Source organism: Ptychodera flava, chromosome 15 (assembly GCF_041260155.1).
Source record: "Ptychodera flava strain L36383 chromosome 15, AS_Pfla_20210202, whole genome shotgun sequence".
NCBI lineage: Eukaryota > Metazoa > Hemichordata > Enteropneusta > Ptychoderidae > Ptychodera > Ptychodera flava.
Genome location: NC_091942.1, coordinates 33,806,808 through 33,817,348, shown reverse-complemented (window position 1 = coordinate 33,817,348; position 10,541 = coordinate 33,806,808). Strand labels below are relative to the sequence as shown.

Here is a 10,541-nt window from a genome sequence, read left to right as displayed (position 1 = left end):
TTGACGTTGACAATAATGTCTTTATTTACACCTTACACTGTCGCTTTTCAATAGCAAAAGATTGACAATATATTTGCTTCGCTAAATGAAAATTCATCATAGGATAAACAAACACACAAAAGAAAGCCCTATCAACACAAATAATGACAAAATGAAAAGTAATATTTCACAAGAATATCACAAGTTCTTCAAATAAAATACTCTTGTCTGTGTTCATTTCTCATCTAGTTTAAATCTGAGAGATTATTGCCTTACTTGGATTTTCCCCGACACACATTCAAAGTCATCACAAATACTTCATCTTCCGCAAATATTGCATCATAATGTTCCAATTATGTAGGTGATACATCCTTGGCTCCGACCTTATTTGTGATCTCTGGGTTTCAGTACATGATACTAGAGGTTACGTGGTAGCTAAGACATTTTCCATTGTAGAAATGCATGTTACAACACTAAGGAGGTTACATGCAACAGATAATATTAAATACTGCATGTAGAGACTGGCTAGCGTTGCAGTTGTTTCGATGGGATGAAATATCCTTTTCAACATAGAAATCTTTACAAGTTACTAACCCACGTAACTCACATATAAAAATACCCTCATATGCAAATCAGATTTTAATAAACATATGTATCAACGTGCACAAGCAAAATACAGAGATTTCATATGATATCAATTGTAATACCTCTTTCTGATAGTAAAGTGCAGCTAACTTGTCATGGCTTGAAAGTAGAATTCCTTACTTTACAAAAAAAATAATGTACTTTCAGAGTCACTATCTTATATGCAACTTACAACTGAACTTTAAAGGCGTGCAGGTTGTCAGGTGCATATGATGGACCACACTTGAGAGTCCCTAGCGATACGCATCATTTGCATGTAGACATTTGCATATTTAGCCTACTTCCAGCAGGCATTGCAAAGGTTACATCTTGCTGAAATGGTTGTTCCAAGTGAGGGGCAAAAAACCATTAGTTTGTTCCAGAAAAGAAAAAAAAAATATCTAAACCATGAAGAGAGATACAAAGTTTTGAAACATACATTCCTAAAATACTCTCTTGCACATTAAAATCATTATTTCAGCACATAAAACTTATGTACACACACCTGACAACCTGGGAACTTAAAATTGCACAATTTTTCTAAAATTTGTGTTTCTCTGGCAGTCTATTGAAATATTTGTGCATAACATGGCAAATGAAAATATGTGTACGGACACACTGAACACTACAGTATGAGGTAAACACAGTGCTGCAAACTATTACTGAAATACAAATTGAGATTTTAATATTTTTTAAATTAAGTTTATTTATTTACATAGTTTTGTGAAATAACAGCTCAATTTGTGTTATACAGCGCACATCATAGTAATGAATGTTTATGTAAGCCAACTTCAGAAAAACAGAGTCAGTTGTGTTAGGTGACACTGCACAATTCTACACAGGAACTTTGGCTGCTGGGCTGAAAGTTGCTAGAGTCAAGGTGAATTCTACAGCCACCCAGGTGTAACAAAATTATCTCCTTGACCTCATTTTTAATCACTGAGAAGGAAATTTAAGAAACAAAAAAGCAAAAATAAAGGACTGAAGCTAGTGTGAAATTATTTATGAATATTTGTCAGTTATTAACACAACTAAAAATGGGTATTAATTTCTATGTACAAGTGTTGACTCACTATTTTTTTTTAAGTTCTTTGGATTTTAAATCAATTGAATAGAAACAAAATGTTCAATTACAGTGAAAACAAAAATGCATTTGACAATAAACAACTAACATATCACCCAAAACATGCTATGCTGGCCAATGTGGAGACATTTCCATATAATAAATTCGACAAAAGCAAATTTGACATTCTACAAAACTTTAAAGTTCAATACAGTATTTAATGTTTACAGTGATATTGGGGTCAATGAACAGACTATGGTTAGATAGACTCCAACAGGAGCATCTACATATGAGAAATCACCAAAATTATTTAAATTCATTTCAGTCAGATATGATCCATACTGTGTGGTTGACGTGAAATATTTTGTACAAAGAATTACAAAAATGCCAATTTGCCATGAAGAAATTTCCCAATAGTCAAGGTAACTATAACGCTGCGTCAGTGCAGTATGGTTGTAACTGCAAATTTCAGAATTTAGCAGGTGCACCAGAAAAAGTCAATTTGTCAATACTGGAATCCATAATCTGAATGCAAAATATGTTCCAATAAATAATAAATAATGATTCTACACAAAGTTTTCACTTTTTTGAATTTCAGCCAATGTAACAAGTTAATTCAGATCATTTTCAGAAGAAGATTGATTTTTATTGAAATGTCAGTTACAATCTTCTTGCACTGACGCAGTGATGACTGACTGTTATGACCAGCTATTTAAAATGTAACATGTGCTTGTTGCTTGCCTCTGCTGGATTTGTTCAACCAATTGTAACCTTAAACATTTACAATAGTTCTTGGAAAATCGGTATTGCCTTGTGAACCAATCAATTGCTAGCTTTCCATACCTTCTGGCTGTACAGCGCCCCCATGTGTTGAGAAGATTTGCAAGATCTCCTGTTGGTCCATGTCTCTGGCCAGCTGAAGAGGTGTCAAATCACCCATCTTGGCATTCACATCAGCTCCTGCATGTACAAGAACTTCACACACTTCCCTGTGACCTGGGTCAATGTACAAACAAAGCGGTCAGTCAGGAGATGATGTCATTGTGCGTGGGGTAGAAAATGTAATGAATTCACTGCAATGCTAGCTGCAGCAAAGTGAGCAGGGTGTCGTACCCCTTGCTGTCATTAAATGTCAAACACAGATGCTCAATACATGCATGACAACATATTTTTTCCAATGTTTGTTGGTTGCATTAGTGCATGTCCTTAATCTCTTAAGCATTTTGCCAGGAGCTTCTAGTGTTATGTACAGATTTCAATATTGCGAAGTGCAGAACTGATTCTAACAGAATGAACACAGTATGGGGTCAGTGGCATTTCAAAGTGTACCATTCCAGGGTATTAAATGGCCAATTTCCTTGTTTTCTTTCAATATCCTGCTACCATAATTTGCTTATCCTAAGGGAGCATCAACTCCCAGAGTAACTAAAGCCCAGGTAATTTATAAGAACCCTATGACATTTCATTCAAATTGAAAAATGGGGTCTACATCATGTGAGGCCTTGTGTCATTGATACATTTATGTAATTTCTGTCTGTTTTAGGGGGGAAAAGTACCGACAAAAGAGTTCAGGAAAGTTATGAAATTCTCAGTGTTCCAAAGTATCAGTGCATGTTTTTGAATTTAATGACAGCCATGTTGGTGAGTCATACCAGCAATGTATCTAACAGATATCAAGAAGTGTCAGATCATTTGATGATGGGACTGACATGGAATTTTAAAAGGGCATAGCAAAAAGACTCTGTGACCAGCTATATACAGTAGTATTCCTATAATTTATAAATTCTTGGTGAGATACTTTGAGAGTACTACAGTGAACAATATTATCATATATCAAGGATGTATCAGGTAAATGCTGTTGAAAATGGCATTTTACCTGACAAATGAAAAAATTTCACAACAGAAAAGAATTGTAAATTGTGAGCATACAACAAATCATATTTCTCCACTGCAGTTACCTACACCCAATGTGAGAAAGAAATCTGGAAATTATTGTAAGTCCTGAACAAATTCATTTTTGACCAGAAGTATAATTTCTACACACCAAAGTGAAGCTATTACCTAAATATACGGTACAGGTGTTTACCCTCCCCATTCTTCACATGTTTTTGAGTTCATATTTCTAAACTCTCTTTCTGAACAAATTGCATGTAGTAGTTCACTTCACTCTATGAACTTCATCCTTGCATTTTCAACCTGTGTGACAGCTCTGCGGTTTTTGAGTGCATCCAGCAAGAAAGAGTTACAGTAAAAAGGTAGCCATTGACAGAGACACAAACTGGTGGACACCCTGTGACAGTGTAATATGCCTTGGAACATGCAAAAGATGAGTGGAGAACAAATACTCCATAGTTTGATATGTTAGAACGATAATAACGGTATTTTATTATCAGCTCAAAGAGACTGTATCTAACGAAGACATATTACACAAGGAGTGCTCTGGGAAATCTTTTACAAGCCAGGGTAATTCAAAGCTTTAATTTGCATGGAACCTGTCAGGGAGATTTCTCATCACACAATTTCTGCAAATTGACAAATGACTCTTGGTTTCTCTGTTGAAAGTGATAACGATCAAAGGCACGGTACATGAGAGGAATGCCAAGACAGCGTGCTGCATGGGTCATCACAAAGCCAGGCAGACTCTACCGTTTCTACACAGTGTGACGATACTTACCATGCATAACAGATAGATGCAATGGGGTGGCATTGTCACACTGTGGATTGGTCACGTTGACATCGGCTCTGCCTCTCAGACACAGGATCTTCACCATGTTGGCATACCCCAGATTAGCTGCTGCGTGCAATGCTGTGTTGCCTGTATCAGCAGCTAGGTTGACATCAGCTTTCACTTGAACCTGTACACAACAACAAATACGGTACATGTCAGTCCTACTCATGGTTGACAGTAACTAAGAAATGCTTCATTAAAACGTTGAGATTTTATGTTTATTTTTTCCTCAATCTTAAAAACTTGAACAGGTGAAAAAGTACTATAGGTAAAAGTAGCTTGTGTTTTCACAAATCACAGGTAACCAATGGATCAAGCAACGAGGCTCCTTAGTTTGGAGAAACACCCTTTTTTGACATGAAAGGTCTCTTCTCTAGTCTAAATACAAAGGTTAGAAAAGGTCTCTTCTCTGGTCTAAATACAAAGGTTAGAATTTTCTATCTTACATTCACTGTCATAAAGATTTGCCTTAAGTTCAATTCCTGTTTTATGACAAACAGACTTGCATCAACTTATGATTCAAGTTGATTAATGATTAAGGTAGTATGCAACTCAAAGGTGAAGGACTTAAAAATTTTGCTCAAGCTTTCCTCAATTAAACTTTCATCCATTTTCTTAACAAATCAAGAATAAAATCAGGGATCATCATGCAAGTTTGGTACTAGCAAAAAAAATTACCTAAGATTTCCTGATATTTGAAATTCAGAACGGCTGCTATCACTGTCTTGATAACTCTATGAGAAAATAATTTTTTTTGTTTTTCAAAAAACTAAGACGGGGAAAAATTAAATACTTGGGGTCTGTTTATCACTTCATGTAACTGCATTTGTAAAAAAAATCTTGCATTGCTTTCAGAGATTCAGAAAATTTTGATTATAGGTGGCAGAAATAAAAGTATTGGCGGTTAAATGTACTGGTAGGGTATGTGTAAAATGTCCTCATTTTTTATTCATTTTCACAGCTGGCAAATTTTACCTGACAGTCTGTTGTTTTTGCCCACTGCATTTTCTACATCCCTCACCATGCTGATGGCTTTGTTTGGAAATATAAAATTCTCTAGCATGCACATCTATTGGACTGGTATATAAATTGAAAAATTACTATAATTGGGGCTGTGATAGATCGTGTATTTTCTTTATGGTACTGTATACACACAGCTGTACCCATTTTTCTACCCAGTGTCTGACAGCATGATACGCCATTCAGAGTTCCCAAGATAAAATTGCAGACAGAGCCATTACAGACAAATCAAGGACATTCTGAGAGGTTTTGATGAATTATAAAACATTTACAACAAACTGATATGCATTGCAATGTTGGATTCTATTTCAAAATACAGGAATTAATCTTTATCATTTACTGTGTGCAACACAAACGTGTACAATCCTATCTGAGATACAAACACACACACACAGCAGATAAAGGAAGATATGCCTACTGAAATTGGTTACATATCACTTGTAGCTTACAGACATGATTTGTCAAGTTATTCCCACCACTTTCACTTTTTGAAAAGAAATAAATAAAAGTGTCCACATTTTTAACCTGAAATTTGAAAAAACAACAGGTACTAAAAATTCATTAAAAAAGCAACAACAGCTCTAACTTTGATTATTTTTGTTCCACAGAACAAGTACATTTTTATCCTTTTTCCTATTGGCTAAGGTCTGCAGAAGGATATTTAATAACCTTGCAAAGTACTAGTCATGTACAATCATGGACCTTTGAGAAAACTTGAGGGTTTACAATGCAATGTGCAATGTTCTTCTTGACAAACGAATTAGGCTCTAGACTTGAATTCATCTGTCAACAATGAAAATGGACTTCAGAAACAAACAGGCTGTGTTGACACTAAGTCTTCATTTCAACATAAGTAGAAACATAACAAAAATTGAGGAAACTATAAGAAAGTTACAGCCAAAGGTTCTTTTACTTTTGTTTTTGTCTTTGAATCATATTAAAACATAATTTATTTAATGAAACTCCTCACAGCAAAAGTGGTTTTGGGACAATGACAACATATCCCTTATTGTGATTTTGGCACATGCTAAACGATTCAAGTCTGACGCCCTCCAAGCTAAACAAAGAAATTACAATCATTAAAGTAGAGACACACCTGAGTCCTCCTCTCCCTATATTAAACACCAGTACATGTACTATTGCTCATGATACATTCACCGTGTACAGTTATAGACATTGAGAATATTATCTTTCCTGCAAACATTGGTACATGCCATGGTTGCAATTGTATGAACACTTACAATACTTATTCTAATATCACTTCATATTTGACAATGGCTTGGGGAGTCAATGGGGACTTTCTCTAATGGTTGCAAAATTCAGGAAGATACTTTGTTAATTAAGGTAGTATACGCCTCAAAAGTGAAAGACTTACAACTTTTTCTCAAACTTTCCAGAATGACTTTCAACCATTCTCTTACCAAATCGACAATAAAAATCAGGGGGTCACCGTGCAAAGTTTGGAACTAGCGAAACAAATTACCCAACATTTTGCGATATTTGAAATTCTAAATGGACACCATTCCCGTGTTAACTCTATGGGGGAAAATTAAATTGTGGATTTTCGAAAAACTAAGACGGTTAAAGTTTTTCTTTCTCCAAGAGCTTTAAATTGAGCCCCCATGAGTGGTAGATTAGAAAATAATTGTAGAAATTTGAGAGTCCGACTATCTGTCCCTGAGGTGCTTTCTACCTATACGGAGGGTTCAGGTCAACTCTATGAGTGAACATGATTTTTCAGCGAAGTTCTTGTTATAATGTTATCATCAAATATTTTCACTTGCACACTTTGCTGGGCGGGGTAGGGGGATGGTGTTATGTTTGAAGTCAAACACTATGAAATTCAAATGTCATACACATGGTCCCTTAATCTACACACCAATACCACTACTTCCAGTAATATATCAACTAGTAGCTACTTGACAACATCACTCATGGCTTTTGGTTCTGCTATGCTCTGAAGACTGTCAGTTCTTTTAAAGACATAATTAGACTACTGATGACGCATTTGTATAATAGAACGTTTTGAGAAGCTACTTATTTTATTATAATGACAATTTATGCAAAGTCTGGAGCTTCTTGTCATTGATGCACTCTGAAGTTTTACTTATTCACTCATATTTGCTGATTTGTCACTATTTATCTGGGTCTTATAGAACACAAAGTTAGAGACAAAACCTGTGTGTATGTCAGCCACTTGGTATATAGTATGTTACAGCAAGTATAGTTCGTAAAAATTTTGTTTACGGTAAAGTTCCTTTTCAGGGGCCTTCAAATATTAACCCTTTTCCTCGCAAATTCACATTTCACCATCAGGTCAAGTTGGTTAAAACTAGTAAAGCAAAACATGTCCCATATGGTGCATTTTAACAAAGACTTGAAGATATGAAGGTCCCTGAAGACAGAGACACTGTAAACATGATTTTTACAGACTAAAGCTGCTACAACATACAAAGCCAAGTGGGTGAAAATACATACATGTATAGTTTTGGCTCAATACCACTTTTCACTGACTTGACACATCGGAAAGTGATACTGTCAGGTAGGTAAGGGGTTAAAGTTGTTGATAAAATGCAATATATCGGACACATTTGCCTGACTGCCTTTTACCAATTTGACAGGATGGTGACATATGAACTTGGTTGATTTAATGATACCACATTTTGCTTTATAAATGTGACTCTATGAGTACATGCTATTGCAAGACTATTGAAAGTGCCAGTTTGGCCCTTTTATATCTCTTCCTGGTGGCGCCACATTCAGCTGTTGGTAAAAGCATTCACATATATTTAACGGCACTTGCCTATGATGACTCTAGCTAGGGTACCACTTAACTCACACCTTTTCCAACCTGCTAAGAATCAACTTGCCCAATACCAACTCATCTAAAGCCAACTCACACAATTCCAACACACCTGATTAAAACTTGCCTGATACCAACTCCCTCGAAACCAATTTGTAATTTTTATGAGTACCTCATCCTGATAAATCATTGACTCCAAATAATGTCTGACCACAGTTGGTATTGGACTGGTTAGAATTGGGTGAGTCGGTTCTGGGCGGGTTGGAAAGGTATGATTTAAGTTGTAATTCCACCAGCTACATCGTTGTTTTAGGCAAATAAGCCACGATGGATCATTCACAGTCTAGGTGTTGAATGATTGTCACCAAAGGTAAAATGCTGTAACAACAAAAATCCATGTTACAGGTATGAAATTCACTTGGTAGCGCTTCAATAAAATTAAACTTACCTTTGTGAGGAGAAATGACAGTACAATAGGTTGATTATGCATCACCGATGTAAAAATCAAAGTTCTGCCATGTGCATCTGTGACCTTGGGGTCAAGTTTTTTGCACTTCATCAGGTAAAATAAGACTTCGGCATAGCCATGCTGTGCAGCCTGGAAAGCCCTACACTCAACAGTACTCTCTTGGTTTGATGCATCCTTCGTTGTGCTAGCAACATCGCCTCCAACAGCTCCCCCACTCTTTACATTGCGATAAAAGTTTACCACAGCGTACCACACATTTAGGAGTACAAAGGAACGGGTCGCCAGCATATACTGAGCAAAGTCTTTGTTCCTGGTTGAGATCTTCACATCCGACAGCAATTTCTTGTACTCATCCTTCCTCTCTGAGGAAAGTGTGTCAAGAATGTTGAGGAATATGTGGGACCCTTTCGAACTGCGCAGTTTGGCAGGGTATTCCCTGAACACAGCTCCAAGTAAGCGGTTCAAGTCTGAACGCTGCACCTTGTTAGCCCGAACACCTTTGGAAAATGCCACTGTAAATTCATCAAATATTATTGAAACTTCTAATTGGAAGATTTCGTCTTTCTGAACATCTGCAAAGTCTTTAAGCCAGAAATGAGCAAACTGAACAAAGTTATCTTCTGTGCGACACCACATAGAAAGTTCACTGACCATTTCTGTTGCACGCTTCAACCAAATGGCGATAGAATCTGTATCCAGGTATTCAAGCATGGGGTCAAAGTTCCCCAGTTTTGTAAGTAGTGGTTGATCAGAAACTTTGGCTGGTAAGTCACTGTTTGAACTGCTACTTGAGGATGGTCTTGAACTGCCACTACCAACAGGTGGCAGTGGTTCCCTCATAAGAGGCAGAGCTAGCTTTGGCAAAGGTTGGGTTCCAACGACACTGAAATCATTCGCTGATGTCGAACCTCCCGGTCTTGAACTCTTGGGTTGGGGTCGCGAAGCGGATGATCTATGCCTTGACGAGGATGATGATGGAGGTCTTGGTTGGAAAACCGCCCCATTTGGTGAAGAATATCCACTTTCGCTTCTTGAAAAATAATTGGCTGCGGTACCAGGCCTACCCTCTAGGCTGAGAGAATCAAAGGACGTCGGCAAACCATATTCATCATTATCGCTCAGTTCCTCGTCACTATCTCTGATCGTAAGCCTTGAAACGCAAATCAAGTCTCTCAAATCACTTGAATTTTGTGCCATTGTGTCCAAATGTAATTGTGTAACGAAATGTGTCAAATCAAGGGTGCCAGTTTATTTCGATCTGAAGTCTAATATCGAGTCCTAAGAAGACACAAGTAAGCAGAGCTGGTAAACGAAATTTGCATTTCCAGGCAAACTTAAAGAGAAATATGAGGTTTCTTGTCAGTATGGCCGACAGCTCTGGAAATAAATACGTCATTAGCTGCAACATATCACTCTCAGTAGGATGGCGGAAGGTGATTGTACTAACAAAACGCTGTTTTTGTGTATCGATCAATCCCTTCTCTTTCCATGCATTTGGAATCTATGGCTTCGTAACCAACGGCTGTAGCTGTATTTGTGGTAACTACGATGTCTGTTCAAGTTTCCGTTACGTGAGGGTGATACCGTGAACTACGCAGATTCGATGAGTATTCTCTTTCTAACTTTACCTTGTTATGTGACTACAAAGTAAAGGTGGATCCTGTTGAAATGTTACTTAATTCATTGTAAAACTTGAAGTCCAGATGCACAGAGTAACCAGGTATGGAGACCGCCATGTTGAAATATGTGAATGGAAAGCGCAGACTCGAGTCCACTCGAGTCACGACTTGTTCGGCCACTGAGGGCGTGTGTCAAAATAAAGCGCTCTTCTTCACGCTGATGCCAACACAAATCA

The 10,541-nt window shown here is 37.1% G+C and overlaps 1 protein-coding gene across 1 annotated transcript; it reads right to left on the bottom strand.

Annotated features, from left to right (window-relative positions):
* On the bottom strand, window positions 1–10,462 carry LOC139151960 (uncharacterized). The gene is made up of 3 exons (XM_070725021.1): window positions 8,666–10,462; window positions 4,341–4,521; window positions 1–2,662 (listed from the first exon to the last, which is right to left on the bottom strand). The coding sequence occupies exons 1-3, from the start codon at window positions 9,881–9,883 to the stop codon at window positions 2,496–2,498; spliced, it is 1,566 nt and encodes a 521-aa protein (XP_070581122.1). The 5' UTR covers window positions 9,884–10,462; the 3' UTR covers window positions 1–2,495.
* Window positions 10,463–10,541: the final 79 nt, after the last annotated feature.